The sequence below is a fragment of the Amblyraja radiata genome, chromosome 6 (assembly GCF_010909765.2).
Source record: "Amblyraja radiata isolate CabotCenter1 chromosome 6, sAmbRad1.1.pri, whole genome shotgun sequence".
NCBI classification, from domain to species: Eukaryota; Metazoa; Chordata; class Chondrichthyes; order Rajiformes; family Rajidae; genus Amblyraja; species Amblyraja radiata.
The window spans coordinates 53,425,643-53,448,708 of NC_045961.1; the positions used below are offsets into that span (position 1 = coordinate 53,425,643).

The following is a 23,066-nucleotide window of genomic DNA, read 5'->3' on the forward strand; positions in this document are numbered from 1 at the left end:
ATTATTACCTGTGCAATTTGGTGGGTATTTACATTGAAAACCCCCTGGCGGGTTCAGGCAAGTAGCTCCATTCTGGCACGTGTCTTGTTGGCAGTGATTTATGTCCTTTTCACAGTTGGATCCTGCTCTGCCTTCTGAACAGGAACAAAAAAATCCTATTGGGTAGTTTAAGCCAGTACCATGGCCATCACATGGTGTCGTTGGGCATTCGTCAAAGTCCAACCTGTACAGCTGACCCTCTGGGCAGAGACACCGGAACGGTTCCAATAGAACATGAGTCTGAAAAATGACCGAAGAACTTTCCAGAACAACAGTGTCTATGCTGACAGAAGTCTGCTTTGTGCAGGCAACACCTCGGCGACATGGAGTTGTTAAGCAAGGGTCTAAACCTATTGCAGAAATAGGGATTCCAATCTGAGTCCTGAGCCATTCTCTGTGAACGGTGAAGAGGTCTATCACTGCCTTCCTGGAAACATGCAGCCCACTGCTGCATTTAATAGCTGCCATCAGGAGAACTTGATTATTCAGTGGCATCATCCCAAAGACATGGAGCTTTGTGTTATTTTGGCTCAGGAGCTCGTCAATAGTCTCAACCAAACGTAGATATTTCTTATCCAGAAACTCTTCAATGGGGAGTGTGATGAGAAGGAAGACACTGCTATCAATTGTGGCATTGTTAAAATGTCTGTATCTTATGTAAATGCTGCTGGAGACACTGTGGTGAACTTTGTCACTGGCCTTAATTGTAAGGTTAAATTCCTCTTCGTGGATTAGCTTCCCAGATAACAATTTGCAGGCGTCTCCTGCCACAGCAAAGCTGATGGTGGCATTGGTGACTATGTGGCAGTTAAATCTATCACACACATCTGGATCTTCTGGCTTCACACTACCTATGAAACCACCAGGGAAATAGTCACCAAAGTAATTGACTTGAATATGAATATTTCTAGACTGAGGAGGATTATCATTTTGGTCTAGAATTCGGACGTGAAATATACTCACTGAGGACATTGAAGGGTTTCCAGAATCTTGCACAATGATGGGCAAAAAGAGATCACTAACACATTCTCTGTCAAACATTATCTTGGTGGACAACACACCAGCTGGAGACAATGTAACAAAGCTGCTACTGTTGCTATCTGCTAGCTGGTAGTAGAAAGGTCCCTGGTTGGGAGGTGAATCCAGATCAATGGCATTAAGTGAACCAAATTTTGTGCCAATAGGTTGATTCTCCAATACATGCCCTTCTGTACTGACAAGAACAGGACTGTTATCATTGACGTCAACAACAACAATCACCAATTGTGTTCTACCTAGTGTTTGGCCGCCTCTTGTATCAACTGCAATAATGGTCATGTTGTAAGATGGCACTGTTTCCCTGTCCAGGGAAGACACGACAAATATTTCACCAGTGTTAGAATTGATAGAAAACAAATTATTTATGTGTACGTCTTCAATTTTAAACTCAAGCTGATTCCACTTTACAATGATGTCTGAATCATCATCCATAAGGCTAAAGACAGATGTACCAGCTGGTGCATCTTCTCTGATATGGGCTTGATAGAGAGCAGACTGAAATACTGGAGCGTCATTTACACTGAGAATAGCAACATTAATTAGTGCTTCATCCACATCAAAGCCAAGTATCCTTCCAGAATTCTTAGCAAGTACTCTCAGGAGAACGTGGCTCGGACCGAGAAGTTTCGTGTTATCTGACACAACAATCTCTCCAGTGTTGTCAACGATCTGAAAACCTTTCTTCTTGCTTTCTCCTACCAGTATGTAGTAAACCACACCTTCGAGACCAAGATCAAGATCGGTTGCTGTTACGCTGCCTACAATAGTTCCTTTAACTGCTTTCTCTGAAATGACAAAATTATATTGTGCTTTACTGAAGCGTGGAATATACTCATTCAGTCCTGTGACATAAATGTACACTTTACTCAGACTGAATTGATCCCTGTCATATCTGTTAAACACTCTGATGGCTAGTTCATAGAACTTAACCGATTCAAAATTTAAAATTTCTTGCACAATAATTATTCCAATTTGTGGATCTATGGAAAAGAGTTCTGTGTCGCCATCTTCAATAGCGTAGCTTATCTCAGCATGAATTCCCGTGTCATTGTCTGTTGCATTTAGTTTAAGGATTGTGGAGCCACACGGGGAGTTTTCTGCAATTGTTGCAAAAAATGCTTTCTGACAAAATACTGGGGGATTGTCATTGACATCTTGAACAAAGATACTAACTTCGACAGAGCCAGTCTTTGAAATCCATCCACCATCTAGGCCGTAAATCCGAAGGCGATAAACAGACTCCATCTCAAAATCTAAACTTCGAACCAAAGTTAACAGCCCTGTCGTGTTTCCAACGGCAAAATACCCTCCTTCATTTCCAGCCATTATTGAGTATGTTACTTGGCCATTTATCCCTTCATCAGCATCAGATGCTGTAATGTTACTAATTACAGAACCAATGGGCTGGTCTTCAGGAATGTATAAACTTACTTCTAAAGTGTAAAATTGTGGAGTAAATATATTTTTGCCTGTGATGACGAAGTTGATTGTAGTATTAGAGGAGAGAGGTGGAATTCCATAATCAGTTGCTGTTACTGTTAGGGTGAATACCTTATTCAAACTTGAAGTGAGAGTGTTAGTCACAAAAATCCACCCGCTGGACTGTTCAACGCCAAAAAGGAATGAGCCACCATTCTCGGTAATAAAATACTCCCCGTCTCTATTTGAATCTTTATCAACAATGATCAGTTTGGTCACCCTGGTACCTAAAGCTAAATTCACAGGAACTGGAATCATCTGTCTGTGTGGTAAAAATATGGGTGGATAATCATTGCGATTGACAATTGTGATGTCCACAACAGTCTCACTGATAGAAGGTAGCTCACCAAGGTCTGAGGCAACCACAATAAACGTAATTCTGTTCTGGGAAGTGCCGCTGTGGTCTGTGTTGTTTAACGGAATAAATGACTTAGTGAAGATTTTGCCAGTGGTTGCGTTAATTCTGAAGAATTCATTTGGATGCTTAAGAAAGTAGAAAATCTTTCCATTGCAATTCAGATCAGGGTCAGCGGCAGATACCTGTAGAACAAACGTTTCTTTTTCTGCAGGCTCCGGAATTGTCATGCTATAGGATGCCTCGGTAAATTGTGGTGTGTTGTCATTTATATCAGCAACAACTATCGTCACGTCTGTGTTGACATCCCAAGACGAATCATTGGCATGCACTCTTAAAACGTACTGATCTGTGGTCTCTCTGTCCAGTGCCCTTGCCACAGTTAAATCCCCGGTACATGGATCTATGTCAAAGGGCAGAGTCGCTGTGTGATCCGAGATACTGTAGGTGCTTCTAGCATTCACACCAATATCGTCATCCGTGGTACTAATGCGTGCAATTGTAAAACCGACTGGAGCATTTTCAACAACTTGTGCAAGGAAAATTTGTGAAAAGCGAGGGGCGTTATCATTTATGTCCAGGACGGAAATAAAGATCGTTGCTGTACTAGTCTTTGGGCTGTCTCCTTTATCTTTTGCTTCAACTATTAATGTATATAATGCCAGCTGTTCCCTATCCAACATCCTAACAGTTCTGATGACTCCAGTGGACCTATTGATGTTAAATGCATTGTTAACATTGCCATCGTAAATACTATATTCTAACAATCCATTCAGAGAAGAATCTGAATCAACAGCAGACACATTGCAGACTTTGCTGGCTGGCACATTCTCATAGACATCACATTTGTAGATGTTCTGCTTGAATGTAGGAAAATTGTCATTTGTATCTGTAACATTGACATCTATTCTGACATAAGATGAAAATGGTGGCGAACTTGAATCCCTGGCTTCTATCCAAAGCTGGTACTGTTTTGCAAACTCAAAATCCAGAGTCCTTTTAATAATCACTTCTCCTGTTAATTGGTTGACTTGAAATACATCTCCCAAGTTGCCCACTGCAAGATAAAAGGAAATAGACCCAACTGCTTCTTTCTCTTTGCTTAAGGCACTGACTTGAGCAATCACTGTGTCCACTGCTTGATTTTCTGGGTAGACAAGCACTTCTTTGTCCACAGATACTTGGGGGAAGTCAGTGGTGCGTTGAAATCTCACTGTGATGGTTGTACTGTCCATTTTTGGATCTTCTCTGCTATCTGACACGTTAATGTTGACTGTGATGTCCATTGGACCTTTCAAAATGTGCCGTGCAAAAACCACACCACGGAGTGGGTCAATTTCAAACTTGTTGGCATTTGGACCAAATAAAGAAAAGCGCAGGTCAGCGTTTCCCCCAACATCTCTGTCTCTTGCAGTTACCGCATAAACAGTTGACCCTGCGGGGAAAATTAAAAGATGATTTTTGGAAAAAGTATTCCGACAATAATATTTGCTTTAGACCCAAGGAACTGCAGATGCTGGTATACAAAAAAGAGACACAAACTGCTGGAGTAACTCAGTGGGTCAGGCAGGATCTCTGGACTTTAGACTTTAGAGATAAAGGATGGAAACAGGCTCATTGGCTCACCAGGTCTGCGCCGACCAGCAATCACCCCGTACACTAACACTACATACTAGGGACAATTTTACAACTTACCAAGCCAATTAAACTACGAACCTGTACGTCTTTGGTGTGGGAGCAAACCAGTGCACCCGGACTAAACAGACACAGTTTTTAGCTTTGTTAGTTTAGTTTAGAGATGCAGCACGGAAACAGGCCCTTCTGCCCACCGGGTTCGCGCTGACCAGCAATCCCCGCACACTAACCCTATCCAACACACATTAGGAACAATTTACATTTATACCAAGCCAATTAGCCGACAAACCTATACTTCTTTGGGATGTGGGAGGAAACTGGAGCTCCCAGAGAAAACCTCACAGGTCACAGGAATGTACAAACTACTTAGAAACAGCACTCATAGCCACGATCTAACCCGGGGCTCTGGCGCTGTAAGGCAGCAACTCTACCACTGCGCCACCGTGCTGCTCTTAATTGTAGAATTCCCCACAGATCGCACTTTTTATGCCTTCTCTTCCTCAACCACATGCCATCCTGGATAACATTATATGAAGTCATAACAGTCCACTTCTTTTTATATAGTGATAATTGACTATTTATTTCAGCTTTAACCCAAGTCTAGACGAATTGAAGAAATGAAGAACTGCAGATGCTGGTTAATACACAAAAGGACACAAAGTGCTGGAGTAACTCAACGGGTCAGGCAGCATCGCTGGAGAACTTGGATAGGTGATGTTTCAGGTCGGGTCTGAAGAAAGGTCTCGACCTGAAACGTCACCAATCCATGTTCACCTGAAATGCTGTCTGACCCGCTGCGTTACTCCAGCACTTTCTATCCTTTCCTTGAATTGAGTTCTGTTTATGCTTGGTCTGTCTACCCATGGGCTGAGATTCGATCCAGAGAGCTACTCCATTACAAACATGACTGAGTTTCATCACAACTTCTCTTCTGTCTACCATGACTTTGTCATCTTTTCCCTTGTCATGGATTGAATTAAAAGATACAGCATGGAAACAGACTCACCGAGTCCACACCGACCATCAATCACACGTTCACACTAGCTCATTGTTATCCCACATTCTCACCCAGTCCCTACACATGAGAGGCAATTTGCAGAGGGACAATTAACCAACAAACACGCACGTCTTTGGGATGTGTCAGGAATCCGGACACTTTGAAGGAAATTACTTGAAATTCGGGAAATTCTGGTTGTCTTCAGGTAATTTTAGGGAAATTAAATTATTTCGGGAAATTTCGGGAAGCCCGGTAAGCCTTCCCCAACTGCGCATGTGTGACCCTCGCCCCAACTGCACACGCGCAGATACCCGCCGTACTGCGCACGCACGGGGAGACGTGAAGGGATTTTTGGGGGAAAAAAATGCAACCATCCGCGCCTGCGCTGTTGTGGGAGGCTGCGCACAATTGAAAATGGCGCCAGTGACGCGGGAGGGACGCAAAATGACGCCGTCTCCTTGCACGTGCCCAGTGGGCCCGGCATCCGCACGTGCGCAATTGGGGCGGCAGTCGCACGTGCGCAGTTGGGGAAGGCTTAAATTTCAGGAAATACCATCAAATTCCAGGAAATTTGGGAGTCTATTTCAGGAAAAAAAAATTTGAGGTGTGGAAGCTCTGCACCTGGAGGAAACCCATGCAGTCACAGCGAGAAGGTGTGAACTCCTTGCAAGAATTTCATTATTCCATTCTGGGACATACGGCAATAAAACACTCTTGACTCTTGACACTTGAAAGCACCCAAGGTCATGGACCAAACCCAGTATATCTGGCACTGTGAGGCAACAGCTTTACCAGCTGTGTCACCGTATCTTCTTATCATCTTAATCTGTCCCTGATCACCAGGAATTTATGTTTTATTTTATTTTCAGGAAGGTGATTACATCACAAAATCACATTTAAGAAGAATGACTGACGTCTGCAATAATAAAAAGACCGAATCAGGAACCGAAGATAGACACAAAGTGTGGGCGTACCACAACGGGTCAGGCAGCATCTCTGGAGAAAAAGGATGGGTGATGTTTTGGGTCGGAACCCTTCTTCAGACTGAAAGTAGAAGGGGGGTGGGGGGGGAATGGAGAAAGGAAAAGGCCAGAACAAATCAGGGTGAGCACAGATGATCAAGGAAGGGTGGAGCCCATTATGGCCCATTGTTGGCTGGGGAAGAGGTGATAACAAAGGGATTCAGGGATTCAAGCAGTGGAACGAGCAGGACAACTAGGGTGGGGGAGGTTGTAGCGGGAGGGAACGCAGGGGTTACTTGAAATTAGAGAAATTAATATTCATACCTCTAGGTTGTAAGCTGCCCAAGTGAAATGTGAGGTGCTGTTACTCCAACTTGCATGTGGACTCACTCTGTCAGTGGAGGTGGCCCAGGACAGGCAGGTCAGTATGGGATTGGGTAGGTAGGGGAATTAAAATGTTTGGCAATTGGGAGATTGCGTAGGCCAAGGCAGACAGATTGAGGAACCTACCTCTCTTTAGAACAGCAGGGACATTAGCAACATATGGGTCATCCAGAAATTCAGGTGGGTTATCGTTAACATCTTGTATAATGACCACCACAGATGCCGAACTCGTCGAGCGCTGTGTGTGACTTTGGTCATGAGCTACAACAAGCAGCGTATAATCTCCTCGAACTTCTCTGTCCAAAGTGGAGATGGTGATCATTTCTCCACTGACAGGGTCAATGGAGAATGGAGAATCCTCCCCTTCCATTGAGTAACTAGAAATTAAATGAATACAATATGACAAGAAATAGTGGTAACATTTACAATTACAATCGTTTTATCATAGTTTAGTTTAATTTAGCTTAGTTTAGTTTAGTTTAATTTTGAGATAAAGCATGGAAACAGGCCCACCGAGTCCACGCCACCCAACGGTCACCCATAAGCTAGTGTAGAAAAGAACTGCAGATGCTGGTTTAAATTGAAGATAGACACTGGAGTAACTCAGTGGGACAGGCAGCATCTCTAGAGAGAAGGAATGGGTGATGTTTCGGGTCGAGACCCTTCTTCAGACTGGCCATATACTAGTTCTGTCCTACACACCAGGGACAATTTACAGAAGCCAATTAACCCACAAACCTGCATGTTTTTAAGATGTCGGAGGAAACCAGAGCATCCGGAGGAAACCCATGCAGTCACAGGGAGAACATACAAACTCTGTACATATAACACCTGTAGTCAGGATCAAACCCATGTATTTGGCACTGTAAGGCAGCAACTCCACCGCTCCACTACTGTGAAATCTTGTAAGAAAGTAAGATGCAGTTTTCTTGCAAGTGTGTAATCTGGAAATGAACAAGGTGCAGAAGAGATTCACCAGGGTGTTACCTGGGATTGTGGGCTTGAGTTATTGGGAGAAGTTGGCGAGGCCATGACAGTTTTATCTCTGCGGAGCTGAGGGGAGTACAGAGAAGGTTCACCAGACTGATTCCTGGGATGTCAGGACTTTCATATGAAGAAAGACTGGATAGACTCGGTTTGTACTCGCCAGAATTTAGAAGATTGAGGGGATATCTTATAGAAACTTACAAAATTCTTAAGGGGTTGGACAGGCTAGATGCAGGAAGATTGTTCCCGATGTTGGGGAAGTCCAGAACAAGGGGTCACAGTTTAAGGATAAGGGGGAAATCTTTTAGGACCGAGATGAGGAAAACATTTTTCACACAGAGAGTGGTGAATCTCTGGAATTCTCTGCCACAGAAGGTAGTTGAGGCCAGTTCATTGGCTATATTTAAGAGGAAGTTAGATGTGGCCCTTGTGGCAAAAGGAAGCAGGGGGTATGGAGAGAAGGTAGGTACAGTTTACTGAGTTGGATGATCAGCCATGATCATATTGAATGGCGGTGCAGGCTCGAAGGGCCGAATGGCTTACTCCTGCACCTAATTTCTATGTTTCTATGTTTCTATCGATGTGTACAAGATTATAAGGGGCATGCTAATTTTTTTGCCTCAGGGTAGAGGATTCCAAAACTAGAGGGCATAGGTTTAAGATGAGAGGGGAGAGGTTCAAGAGGGACCTCAGGCCGAATAAACAGGCCCTTCAGCCCACCGAGTCCACACCAACCACCAATCACCCATTCACACTATTCCTGTGTTGTCCCACTTTCTCATCCGCATCCCTCACACGAGGGGCAAGTTTTACAGCGGAACCTACAAACCCGCACTTTTTTGGGACGTCTCAGGGGAAACCCACGAGATCACAGAGAAAACGTGCAAACTCCATGCAGACAGCATCCGAGGTCGAAATTGAACCCGGGTCTCTAGCGCTGTGAGGCAGCGACTCTAATCACGCGCCGCCCTTGGATAGGAGGGACAGAGTTTTCATGGAACTGGCCATCTCAAAACTTTGGATAGAAACATATTCAGGGCATGTGGTTAATAGTTAACGCCCAATGATATGGAATGTGCGACTTAGAAAGAAACCAGCTTGTTCTTGTCGGTGTTTACACTCAACATAAACCTCTCCCCACCCTTCGTTATCAGACAGTATCAAGGTGACCTTGTATTCCTTTCTCCCTCATGTGCCCACAAGATATGATTCCTTTCAAATGTGAAATATTTACAAACACTTCTTTTAACCTGCCCATGGCTTTTTTTCCCCCATGAGGTGCTCAGGACTAATGAGATGAAATCTCTTCAGTTTGGTAAGATTTGGTAATCTTACAGGTTTGGTAATATTCACAATCTGCCACTTTTACGAGCATGGAAACAGGCCCTTCGGCCCATTGAGTCAACACCGACCATCGATCACCCGTTCACACTAATTCCTCCCACTATCCCACCCACTCCATACACACTAGGGGCAATTTACAGAGGTTAATTAACCCACAAAACGACGTGTCTTTGGGATGTAGGAGGAAATCGGAGCACCCGGAGGAAACCCACGCAGTTACAGGGAGAACATGCAAACTACACGTGGACAGCACCTGAGGTCAGGGTCAAACCTATATCTCTTGCACTGTGAGGCAGCAGCACTGCCAGCTGTGCCACTGTATGCTGCCCAAAAATAGAATAGAAGATCAATGCAGATTATAGCTGAGGAAAAATACATATATGCAATCAGGAAACTTCTGAGAGTTTAAAGAAGATGTGCAGGGTAAGAGGGTGGTGGGTGCCTGGAACACACTGCTGGGGGTGGAGGTGGATGCAGATACAATAGTGGCATTTAAGAGGCTTTTAGATTGGCATGTGAATATCAATAATTGAGGGATATTGATTACATGCATGCAGAAGAGATTAGTTTATCTTGGAATTATGAAGGGAATGAAGGAATGTGGCTTATGTGCAGGTAGATAAGAGATGGTCTTGGCATCATGTCTGGCACAGACGTTGTGGGCCGAAGGGCCTGTTCCTGTGCTGTACCGTTCCACGTTCTATGTTCCCTGGTGTAAGTCTAAAGCAAATGATGATTCAATATTTTTGTAGTTGGTAAAATGTTTTTTCTAACACACAAACATTAATAGTGCTCAGCACGTAAAGGAAGAATCCAGAAACTGTGCAATAATGTAAATTAACGAGTCAAACAAGTAACTTTGAGAGGGTAGAAAAATGTTAAGAAGACAAGTTAGATGTCACACCTGATTTTCCCATTCTCTTCAGCATCTGCATCTGAAGCCTTGACCCGTAAAATCACTGTACCAGTGGAGGTGGCTTCACTGATGGTGGTTGTGTACAGATTTTGTTCAAATAGAGGACTGTTATCATTGAGGTCTTTAACTATTATTACGATTGTTCCAGTCCCAGTCAGTGGTGGCTCACCTGCAAAATTCATGGAACTTAACGTATTATCTCAGCACAAAACAGTTCATTTAATAGTCTGAAGAAGAGTACCGACCTGAAACATCACCTATCCATTTTCTCCAGAGATGCTGCCTGACCCGCCATGTTACTCCTGCACTTTGTGTCTATCTTTGGTATAAACCAACCTGCAGTTTATTTTATTAAATGTGATGTACCTGTGCATAGCAGTTAATGGTAATGAGCTAATCATACAGAATGCTATCCAAGCCTTTTTCCAAGGGTTATCAAATTTTAACTCTGTGCAACGAGGGAACAAAAAGCTAATAATAATATACTTCTAAAAGCTTCCAAGATTGAGAATGAAGTGATGAAGGTGCAGAAATAAACCATTAAGTCATGGTATTTTACTGTGATAGAAAACATATTGCAGCATCTCCTTAATGCAATGCACTTAAGTTCCTGATATTTAGATCTGCTTTCTGGATGAATTTTTCAACACCCATGAAGCTATAATATTAATGCAAATTTTAATATGTTTGGCTGTGAGCAAGTTGGCTTTTCAACACATTAAACTTTCTCAGTGATGGTCTGTGGGCTCCTTTCTGGTTTCTTTGATTAATTGCTCAGTAAAGATTATACTCTTTTTCTGATTAGGGGTTTCAGAGTTCTACCAGTTAACCAGGCAATTAATTATTCTGTTCAAGAAGGAACTGCTGATGCTGGAAAATCGAAGGTACACAAAAAAGCTGGAGAAACTCAGCGGGTGCAGCAGCATCTATGGAGCGAAGGATTCTGATTTGGCTGTTTAGATCACTGGAGCTAATCAAATTCATGTTGAATCAATTTATGTTCCACAGCCCGGTTAATAATATGACAGTCTGCATTACCTGCATCTGTGGCAGTCACCAGCAACGTGTATTCCCCCTGAACCTCTCTGTCGAGGATCTGCACCAGCCTGAGTTCTCCGTTTGTTGAGAGTGAAAACTTGCCCTCTTCATTTCCTCGTGATATCTTGTAAGTCAGCTCACTGTTGGAATCCAAGTCATCGTCAAGGCCGAGCAACTGAGAAACATAGCAAGCCCACATTAAGTAACTGCTTTTAGTGGTTATGTGTGAAGTGTTTCTATACATGGTCAACATAACTGTCCTGAACCCCATCTCTTATAACCGCAGTGTCTTCAACATGAAAATGGCATGTGTTTAGACATTACCTTAAGATGAATTAATCTGAATTTGGGGTTAATGACCAATCGTAGAACACTGAATAGTACAGCACAGGCCTTTCAGCCCACTATGGCCATGCTGAACATGATGCCAAGTTAAACTAATCTCCTCTGCCTGTCGGTGATCCATACCCCTCAATTCCCTCCATATTTACGTGTCTATCCAAAAGCCTCTTAAACGCCACTATCCTATCCTATCTGCTTCCACCGCCACCCCTGGCAGCATGTTCCAGGAGGGGGTGGGGAAGGGGGGAGGAGGGGGAGAGGAGGGGGAGAGGAGGGGAGAGAAGGAGGAGAGGAGGGGGAAGTGGGGGAGAGGAGGGAGGAGGGAGGGAGGGGGGGAGAGAGAAGGAGAGGGCGGACTTGAACTTGGCGAGCAGGCAGCGTGGACGGGACCGACTGCGAACGGACGGCGGGCCTGGGCAGCTCTCTGGACCTGGCTGGACCTCAGAAGCCCAACCAAATTACTGCGTGTTTAGCGGCTTCAATCCTGAGCCCTGGGGGGGAGGGTAGGGCGCCGCGGACGGCCAGCAGAGTGTGAGTTACGCAACTCGCAGCTCGTGGAAAACAATGGCTGCGCGTTGAAAACTCTACGCAGCTTGCCGCGAGGAGCAGAGCCAAGATCCAAGATCAGTGTTTTATAATAATATAGATATCCTCTAATCCATGCATCATTCTGGTAAACCTCTTTTGTTGATAAGTTCATAAATTCATGTCATGGGAGCAGAATGAAGCCATTCAGCCCAAGTTTACTCTGCCATTCAATCGTGGCTGATCTGTCTTTCCTTCTCAACCCTATTCTCCTACCTTCCCCAAAGCCCCCACATCTATCCTGTAGTGGGGTGACTGGACTGTACGCAGTACTCCAGATGCAGCCTAACCAGAGTCCTATGAATCTGCATCATGATTTCCTGACTTTTATGCTCAATCCTACTAAAGTCCCACTATGTTTTAACAGTAATTGCAGGAGTTTTTTCAGTTTAGTATCAAATACATACAATTAATCATAGTTTAAAAATCACTGCTGTATCGTGTAATTGTGATAACATAATATATCACTCTTCTGAGCCTATTTGTTCCCTAATAAAATTGCATTTGCCAATCTCATTTGCCAGCCTCTTTAACTATCAGACTCAGGTTTCATTAATCAGGTTTTTTTTAACTATTGTTGTGTTCCAGCTATGATTTATTGTACGTAGAAAATGGTTGATACCACGATTGTCTGATACCAAGATTGATTGTCATCTGCTGCGGTTCTGCCTTTCAGAGTTCCCATATATTGACACTTGGTGTTAAAAATGAACCACAACTATTTTTGTATAATATGATTTGATGTGATTGGACAGCATGCAAAACTAAGCTTTTCATTGTACTGCAGCACACATGACAATAAACCCCCAAAAAAGGATGCAAGTTGATGGAGAAACTCAGCGGGTCAGGCAGCATCTCTGGAGAACATGGATCTGTGAAGTTTCGGGACGGGGCCCTTCTTCAGTAATGCAGCTTGAGTATGTTAAGAATTAAAACAACTGAAAGAAAAACAAGTACCTGATATACGACTTGTGGAACTTTATTTATATTCTCCAGGATATCTAGGGATATTGTGGCAGGCTGGAAGATCGGTACAAAGTCATTGACATCCCTGAGAACAACCTTGACGGAGGCTGTTCCTGACCTGGGACTGGATCCATCATCCGTTGCAAAAACCACAAAAGAATAGATCGGTATTTGTTCACGATCTAGATTCCTGAACAATGAGATTAACCCAGTAACAGAATCAATGGCAAAGTGCTTGCTGCTTGTTGTATATCGAACCTGCCCATTTCTCCCTTCATCGAGGTCAGTAGCTGAAACAGCCAGTAATTCAGAGCCAGGAGGTATGTTTTCATCCTCTGTGACTGTATAAGTGGTTTGACTGAAGACGGGGCTGTTATCATTGACGTCAGTAATAATTGCTCTAATGCATAAGGAGGAGGAGAGTGGTGGCTGGCCTTTATCTGATGCAGTCACTTCTATTGTAACCCGTTCCACTAATTCTCGATCAAGGTCTCCAATCACACTCACTTCGCCACTTGTGGTGTTGATGCTGAACTTGCACTCTGGAGATTGTGTGAGAGAGTATTCAATGTGGCCATTGAGCCCGCTGTCTCCATCCACGGCCTTCACTGTCATTACCACGGTATCAGTAGAAACGTCTTCGGGAAGGTAGACAGTATTCAAAGGCAAGAACGTGGGAGCATTGTCGTTCACATCAAGGAGCTCCACCATGATCCATGCACTACTTCTGAAACGCACTGAGTCACACGGAGCCTGGTCAATAGCTTGAACTGTTAAACTATAAGTAGACTGGCGTTCTCGATCTAACATCTGTCCAACCCGGAGTACAGCGCTTTCATCAATTGTAAAATCTCCATTGGCGTCCCCGGAGATTATGTTCAACGTCAAAGCTGCATTCATACCTGGACAGTAGACAAATGTTCAGTTAGTTACGTAACACTTGCACAGACTATACTATATGGAATCTAATCCCAGAGGACATAGGTTTAAGTTGAGGGGAAAGATTTAAACCTTTGCACAGAGAGGGTGGTGGGTGAATGGAACGAGCTGCCAGCGGAGTTGGTTGAGGCAGGTACTATAACAACATTTAAATGACATTTGGACAGGGTACTTGGATAGGAAGGGTTTAGAGGGGTATGGGTCAAACACAGGCAAATGGGACTAGTTTAGATGGGGCATCTTGGTTAACATGGATGTTGGGCCAAAGGGCCTGTTTCAGTGCTGCATGACTCTATGACTGTTAGATTGGTTTGGATTGCACGCTAAAGGGGGGGGGGGGGGGGGGGGAGAACTGGAGGCGTGAAAAGACCAAGATTAATCAGGGCCTGCGGGCATTTGTGGCTGGGGCTTGCAGTCAACATGGCAATCCCTGTTGGTCCAGGCCTTTTCTTGCCTCCAGCTCTTCACCCCCCCCCTCCCTCACCCCCCACTCCCCACTGTCTACTTCCAGTCTGAAGAAAAGTCCCGACCTGAAAGGTCACCTATATTTTTTCTCCATGGATGCTGCCTGACCCCCAATACTTTGTGTCTGTCTACTCATAATAATGTAGACTTGCTTCAAACATGGAAGACACCTATCCCAGAAAGCCAGATAATTACAAGTCCATCAGCCCAAACTCAATGATGCAAAAAACACCAGAGAAAGTTAGAGTCATCTTTTGGAAAGAATAATAGACCGATTGAGTCACACACTGCTTTTTTAATAGATAAAAAGACATCTTAATGTCTAAATGTCTTTTTGTTAATTAAATATTTAATCACATGTTAATTCAATATTAAATCACATTTAATGTTTCTTTTCATCAATATGCCCCCTCTTCTGTGACTAGCTTTGTTTTAACTTGATTGAGATACAGCATGGAAACAGGCCCTTTGGCCCATTGAGTCTATGCTGACCACCGATCACCTATTTGAACTAATTCTACACTATCCCACTTTCGCTTCCACCCTCTATACACCAATGGGGAAATTTATGGAGGCCAATTAATCTACAAACCCGCATGTCTTTGAGATGTGGGAAGAAGCCAGAACTCCCAGAAGAAACCCACATGGTCACTGGAGGTACATGCAAACTCCACACAGGTAACACCCAAGGTCAGGATCGAACCCGGGTCTCTGGCGCTGTGAGGCAGCAGCACTACTCGCTGCACCACTGTGCCTCCCAGATGTCTGTGTAGTTTTTTGGTCGATGGTAGAATTGTTCGGTAAATGCATGAAAGGTTTATAATGTATCAGAGTGCATGCCGGGTGTTGTGTGATTTCAAGGAGCGTGGTGCATTGACCTCTACCTGTCAATGGGAGCACAGTAGCAGCAGTCAGCACTGGCGGGATTAATTACTTCCATGTGCAAATGGTGAAGGCAATGATGTCACATGAAAATCTCTGATCTGCGTCAGACCGCAATCAAAAGGGCAGGGAGAAAGCATGAGTCATAGCAACAGCTGTCAGGCAAGGCACATTCCCACTTAACTCTGAATAGAGTTACTCTTTCATAAATCCAAGCTAGAATAAAGCTCAGTTAATGACTCAATAATAATAATAATAAATTTTATTTATGGGCGCCTTTCAAGAGTCTCAAGGACACCTTACAAAAATTGAGCATGTAGAGGAAAAACATGTAAGAGGAATGAAATAAATAGTAGAGACATGACTAGTACACAAAGTAAAGACAGAATTCAATACAAAACACAGTATGAGGCAATTAATGCACAGATGAAAAGGGACGGGGACGTGGGGCTAAGGATAGGCAGAGGTGAAGAGATGGGTCTTGAGGCGGGACTGGAAGATGGTGAGGGACACGGAATTGCGGATCAGTTGGGGGAGGGAGTTCCAGAGCCTGGGAGCTGCCCTGGAGAAGGCTCTGTCCCCAAAACTGCGGAGGTTGGACTTGTGGATGGAGAGGAGACCGGCTGATGTGGATCTGAGGGACCGTGAGGGTTGGTAGGGGGAGAGGAGGTCAATGAGATATGGGGGGGCCAGATGGTGGAGGGCTTTGTAGGTGAGGATCAGGATTTTGTAGGTGATCCGGTGGGAGATGGGAAGCCAGTGAAGTTGTTTGAGGACTGGAGTGATGTGATGCCAGGATTTGGTATGGGTGATGAGTCGGGCGGCTGCGTTCTGGACCAGTTGGAGTCGGTTGATGTAGGTGGAGCTGATGCCAAGGAGAAGTGAGTTGCAATAGTCCAGTCGGGAGGAGATGAAGGCATGGATGAGTCTTTCAGCAGCGGGCGGTGTGAGAGAGGGTCTGAGTTTGGCGATGTTGCGGAGATGAAAGAAGGAGGTTTTAATGACATGGCGGATGTGAGGCTCAAGGGAGAGGGTGGAATCAAAGATCACGCCAAGGTTGCGGGCCTGGGGAGATGGGGAGACAGTGGTGCCGTCGATGGTGAGAGTGGGTTTATTGATTTGGCTGAGTGTGGCTTTGGAGCCTATGAGGAGGAATTCTGTCTTATTGCTGTTGAATTTGAGGAAATTATGTTGCATCCAGGTTTTTATAGCTGACAAACAGGAGTTGATATGGGAGAGGGGGGGGGGGGGTTGTGAGGGGATTTGGTGCCAAGGTAAATCTGGGTGTTATCAGCGTAACAGTGGAAGTCCAGATTGAAGTGGCGGAGTATCTGACCAAGGGGGAGGATGTAGATGATGAAGAGGAGGGGGCCGAGTACGGAGCCTTGGGGAACGCCTTGAGTGACTGCGGCTGTAGCAGAGGTGTGGTTGTGGAGAGAGATGAAGTGGGATCTGTTGGAAAGGTAGGAACGGAGCCAGCTGAGTGCAGAGCCTTCAATGCCGAGGTCTTTGAGTCTGGTGAGCAGGATGTTATGGTTCACTGTATCGAAGGCTGCGCTCAGGTCGAGGAGGATGAGGATGTTGAGGGAACCAGTGTCAGCAGAGGTGAGGAGGTCATTGAGGACTTTGAGGAGAGCAGTTTCTGTGCTATGGAGGGGGCGAAAGCCAGATTGGAGGGGTTCAAGTAGGTTATACGCAAGGAGGTGGGAATGAAGTTGTGACGCAACGATACGCTCCAGGGTATTTGAAAGAAAGGGGAGGTTTGAGATTGGGCGGTAGTTAATGAGAGAGGAGGGATCGAGACCAGGTTTCTTTAAGATTGGTGTAACGGCAGCAGTTTTGAAAGCGGAGGGGACAATTCCTTGGGACAATGAGGAGTTGAAGAGATTAGTGAGGTAGGGGCAGAGAACGGGGAGGCAGGACTTCAACAGGGGAGTGGGGAGAGGGTCGAGGGAGCAGGTAGTGGGTTTGGAAGAGCTGATGAGTTTGGAGATTTCAATAGGGGTGACCAGGTCAAACTGGGAGAGGAAGCAGTGTGGAGGAGGGGTAAGGAGGTCAGTGGAGATGTTGAAAGGAGAGGCCTTGGTAGGTGGTGGAGTAGATGCTGGGGAGTCGGGTACAGGGGATAAAGATTGATAGATGGTGCTGATTTTATCAGCGAAAAAGTGGAGGAATGAGTTGCAGAGATCCGGAGTAGAGGTAGGGAGAGTGTTGGCTCGAGGCTTGAGGAGGTTGCCCACTGTGGAGAAGAGGGTTCTGAAGATTAGAAACAAGGAACTGCAGATGCTGGTTCACCAAGGAAAAACACAATATGTTGGAGTAATTCAGCGCATCAGGCCGCATCTCTGAAGAACATGGATATTTTAGTTTTCCTCTTCCTCCACCCTAGTTTTACCAGTTCCACAGTTATCCATTTTGTTTCTCTTGAGATCACACCTTCCCTAGCCAACTATAAACTTACCAGGCACCACCTTGTCTGAGATCATTTATTGCCAGCCCTGATCGGTCCTGGTGGTTTATCGCCTACAGCTCTTCTCCTCCCTCCTCCCCTCTCCCCCCTCCCCTCTCCCCCCTCCCCCTACCGTCCCCCTCTCCCCCATCTCCCATCCCCTCTCCCCCTCCCTCTCACCCTCCCCCTCACCCACTCCTCCCCTTTCCCCCCTCCCCTCTCCCCCCTTAACATCAGTTTGATGAAGGGTCCCGACCCGAAACGTAATCTATCCATGTTCACCAGAGATACTGCCTGACCCACTGAGTAGCTCCAGCACTTTGTGTCTAAGTTTAGTTTAGTTTAGTTTAATTTAGTTTAGTTTAGTTTAATTTAGTTTAGTTTAGTTTAGTTTATTGATACAGCATGGAAACAGGTCCTACGACCCACTGGGTCACACCACCCATCAATCACATGTTCACTCTCGTTCTATGCTATCCCATCCTACACACTAGGGGTAATTTACAGAAGCCAATTAACCTACAAACCCGCACGTCTTTGGGATGTGGGAGGAAAAACGGAGCACACAGAGAAAGCCCACGTGATCACAGGGAGAACGTACAAACTCCACACACCGACTGCACCCGAGGTCAGTGTTCATACCCGGGTCTCTGATGCTGTGGCTCTACCAGATGATCCACTGTGGACCCCTAATTTGAACAACACAATTTCCAGGCATTGGTAACACACAATGTGAGGTTAATGTAGTGCCAAAATTTGGCAGCATGCTCTGATTACCTTTGCTGTCCACACATGTGTGAGTGGTGTTGCTTTGTCTAATCTGCCCAGTAATATGAGATGCACAATGTATGTCACAGAGTCATACAGCGTGGAAACAGGTCCTTCGGCCCAACTTGCCCACGCCAACCAAAATTTCCCATCTATGCTAGTCCCATCTGCCCCCGTTTAGCTCATATCCCTCTAAACCTTTCCTATCCACGTACCTGTCCAAATATATTTTAAAATGTTATTATAGTACCTGCCTCAACTACCTCCTCTGGCAGCTCGTCCATATACCCACCACCCTCTGCGTGAAAAAGTTGACCCTCAGGTTCCCATTAAATCTTTCCCCTCTCACCTTAAACCTATATCCTCTGGTACTTGTAGCAATAAGGAACTGCAGATGCTGATTTACGCAAATGGACACAAAGTGGTGGAGTAACTCAGAGGGTCAGGGACAGCATCTCTGGAGAACTTGGATAGGTAACATTTTGTTAAATAACACAAAGTGCTGGCGTAACTAGTCCACCTTTTAGTTTTGTTTATATTTACAGCAACAGTGTGGAAGCAGGCCTTTGGCCCACCGAATCCGAGCCGACCAGTGATCACTGGTACACCGAAGGGATAATTTACAGAAGCCAATTAACCTACAAACCTGAACGTCTTTAGAGTGTGGAAAGAAACTGGAGCACATGGAGAAAACCCACGTGGCCACAGAGAGAACATAAAATTCCGTACAGACCCGTAGTTAGGATCAAACCGGGTCTCTGGCGCTGTGAGGCAGCAATTCTACCGCTGTGCCACTGTGCTGCTCTATTTGCCACCTATTCATGTTCTCCAGAGATGTTGCCTGACCCGCCGAGTTACTCCATCACAGTGTAAAAGACTCTGAAAGTGTGCATTCAGACTCAAAACTGAAAGCAAATCAGCGCTGTTGTTTCTGGGAAATAGAACAGCGTTTTCACATTATCATCTCTTCAAACAAAGTGCCATTGACAGGGCAGCAGCATTTCCAGCTTAAACTCTGCGAGCGTTCAGCATTGCTAATTGATTATTCACTAAATATGTGACAGCAATATCAAACAGGGATGTGCCACAAAGTATAAGGTGATTAGCATCCATCAGATGAAGCAGTCAAAGAGAGCCTTGTGTTATCAATGCTTGGATCTCCATGTGATTTGCTGCTGATACGTTGGAGAAAAGTTACATTGTTTCTTTGGCTCTTTTTCTGGAATCTCTTAAATCCCTGGGTCTAATGCTGTCATTGTCTAATTTGCCTAATATTTTCAATTATATCAATAGTTCACAGAGCACTGTGGCTTGGAGCATCACTTTGGAATGAAATAGAATCTACTTTGTACAAAACTGAGGCTTTTGATTGATTTGATTAATCTGATTAATTAAATATGTCTAATGAAGGGTCCCGACCTGAAACCTTGCCGATCCATATCATCCTGAGTTGCTGCCTGGCCCACTGATTTACTCCAAACAGCTTGTGGCCCAAACTGAAACGTCTCTTATCCATGTTCTCCAGAAATGCTTTTTGACCCACTCAGAGAATCCAGCACTTTGTGTGTCTTTTTTGTAAACCAGCATCTGCAATTCATAATGTCTGCATTAATTTGTTCCTGCCTCTCCTCTCCTCCTCTCTCCAATGAAGAAGGGCCTCGACCCGAAACATCACCTATCCATGTCCTCAAGAGATGCTGCCTGACCCACTGAGTTACTCCGGCACTTTATGTTCATTTGCTTCTGAATTAATTTGTTGTTTGAATCATGTTGTACATTTGTAATATATGTATTTCATCAGTTGTATTTTTTTAATCCTCTATCGCTGCTGCTGGATGTTTGTCTTATTGCTCAGCTGGGAATACACTTGCCACGTGTATTTTAGAAAGTATTGAGGTCTCACCTTCATCAGCATCAGTGACATTCAGGGTTAAAACACTCGTGCCAATAGGGATGTTTTCCATGATAGTAACATTGTAGGAATCTGGAGCAAAGCATGGCGCGTTGTCATTGACATCCAGCACGTTGACGTATACCCGGACCACGCTGAATTGTCCCTCTGTGCTCGCTGCTTTCACAGAGAGAATGTAATACTTTGCACACTCAAAGTCCAGAGGACGAGTGAGTGTCATGTGTCCAGTAGCTGGGTTAATAACAAAGAGTCCATCGCCATCATCTTCGTGTATTGCATACACATTGTCACCGACACCTTGGTTTGGATCAGTGGCTGTTACGAAGCCCACTGTGGTGCCTGGAATGAAAGAAGGGAGCAATATTATGTATGTCCACGAGACACACACAAGGAGCTGCAGATGCAGTTTTAATCAATCAAATCATGATCAATAGTAGAGTTGAATCTTTTCCATTTAAAATTACTTAAAATATGAATTTGCAGCATGAAGCAGATGTTTGGCCTTATGTCACATGAGGATGTACATAAAAAAGGACACAGTGCTGGAATAACTCAGCAGGTCGAGCAGCATTGGAGAACATTTGTAGGTGATATTTTGGGTCGGGATATAAGGTGAGAATGGCAAATTTTAAAGATCCTGACCAAAAACATCATGTATCTACAGTATATTCTCCAGAGATACTGCCTGACCCGCTGAGTTACTCCAGCACTTTGTGTATTTTTTCATGTGCATTCTCATACAATATAAAGCCAAACATTTACTTCACGCTGCAAATCCTTATTTTCAGTAACTTTAAATGGAAAAGATTAATCTCTACCACTGATCATGTTTTGATTGATTAAAAGATGCAGCATGGAAACAGGCCCTTCGGCCCACTGAGTCCATGCCGACCATCGATCACTAGACTATTCAGAACTAGTTCTATGTTATCCTACTTTCTTATCCACTCCCTACACATTAGCAGAAAGTTACAGAGACCAGTTAACCTACAAACCGGCACATCTTTAGGATGTGGGAGGAAACCAGAGCACCTGGAGAAAACCCAAGCAGTCTCAGGGAGAACATGCAAACTTCACACAGACACTACCTGAGGTCAGGATCGAACCCTGGTCTCTGGCACTGTGAGGCAGCAGCACTACCAACTGTGTCACTGTGCCATTTGTAATGATTATAAGCGTTAATGCAAAAGGAAATCCAAACTGTGGGAAAGTTTTATTTCTTTTCCCTAATTACAGTACACGGAAATATTTTACTATAAGATTAGAGAGGCAACGTTTAAAGCAGATGTACGGGGTAAGTTTTCTGTGGTGGGTTCCTGGAATGTGCTGCCACGGGTGGTGATGGTAGATACGACAATGGCATTTAAGTGGCTTTTAGATTGGCACATGGATAAGCTGGGAATGGAGGGATATGGATCATATGGAGGATATGGAGGAGATTAGTTTAGCATCTTGTTTGGCAGAGGCTTTGTGGGCCAAAGGGCCTGTTCCTGTGCTGCACTGTTCAAAGCTCTTTGTTCAAACCCCGACAACATTTCCCAGGTAGTTTCTAACATATCAAAATTAAATCACGTTACCTGGAGCTGAGTCCTCCTGAATGTCAAAGCTGTAAACACTTCTTGAGAAGACGGGCCTGTTGTTGCGAATTTTCCCGATGTTACCGCTTGACGCTGTCTGTGAAAATTCAATGAAACTCTTGGTGGAATGAGCCTCTGTAGCTCCTAAATCCTCCTTACTAGTGGAATCAATGGAGATGTAACCATCTTTCTCGTCCCCTGTATCTGTATTCATGCACTGATTAAACAAACATAATTTTACAGGTTTATCAGTCAGTTGTGTCATTCCTACTCTAGGACCAGATCATAGGCATTGTTCTATAGCATTTATTCTCAAAAACTAGCAACTTTACTCAGTTATTCCCTAATGCCGCTGTCCCAGTTAGGAAACCTGAACGGAAACCTCTGGAGACTTTGCGCCCCACCCAAGGTTTCTGTGCGGTTCCCAGAGGTTCCCGGAAGTTTTTGTCAGTCTCCCTACCTGCTTCCACTACCTGCAACGTCCGGCAACCACCTGCAACCTCCGGGAACCGCACGGAAACCTTGGGTGGGGCGCAAAGTCTCCAGAGGTTTCCGTTCAGGTTTCCTAAGTGGGACAGGGGCATTACACTTTCATGTTCATTAGTTTTAGGAGCAGAATTAGGCCATTCGGAACCATCGATTTTATTCAGCCATTCAATCAGGGCTGAAAAATGATGGAGGGGGGGCCACATTGAAACTTGCCAAATAATGAAAGGCCTAAATAGAATGGACGTAGAGACGACGTTTCCACTAGTGGGGGAAACTAAGACCAGAGGGCACAGCCTCAGACTAAAAGGACACACCTTTAGAAAGGAGACGAGGAGGAATTTCTTTAATAGACACAAAATGCTGGAGTAACTCAGTGGGACAGGCAGCATCTCTGGTGACGTATCGGGTCAAGACCCTTCCTCAGTCAGATTTCTTTAGTTGGATGGTGGTGAATTCATTGCCATAGTGTGGAAATCAAGGCATTCATTATTTTTAAAATGGAGATTGACAGATTCTTG

At 44.7% G+C, this 23,066-nt stretch overlaps 1 protein-coding gene across 1 annotated transcript in view; it reads right to left on the minus strand.

Annotated features, from left to right (window-relative positions):
• The window catches only part of LOC116974426 (protocadherin Fat 4-like), a 78,108-nt gene that overhangs the window by 48,269 nt on the left and 6,773 nt on the right, over positions 1 to 23,066 (minus strand). Inside the window, exons 2-8 of the mRNA XM_033022850.1 lie at positions 22,060 to 22,276; positions 20,474 to 20,821; positions 13,059 to 13,969; positions 11,175 to 11,349; positions 10,125 to 10,305; positions 7,016 to 7,266; positions 9 to 4,346 (exon numbers count right to left, since the gene is read on the minus strand). Coding sequence (XP_032878741.1) covers positions 9 to 4,346; positions 7,016 to 7,266; positions 10,125 to 10,305; positions 11,175 to 11,349; positions 13,059 to 13,969; positions 20,474 to 20,821; positions 22,060 to 22,276 — 6,421 coding nt within the window. The remainder of the gene's footprint in view (positions 1 to 8; positions 4,347 to 7,015; positions 7,267 to 10,124; positions 10,306 to 11,174; positions 11,350 to 13,058; positions 13,970 to 20,473; positions 20,822 to 22,059; positions 22,277 to 23,066) is intronic.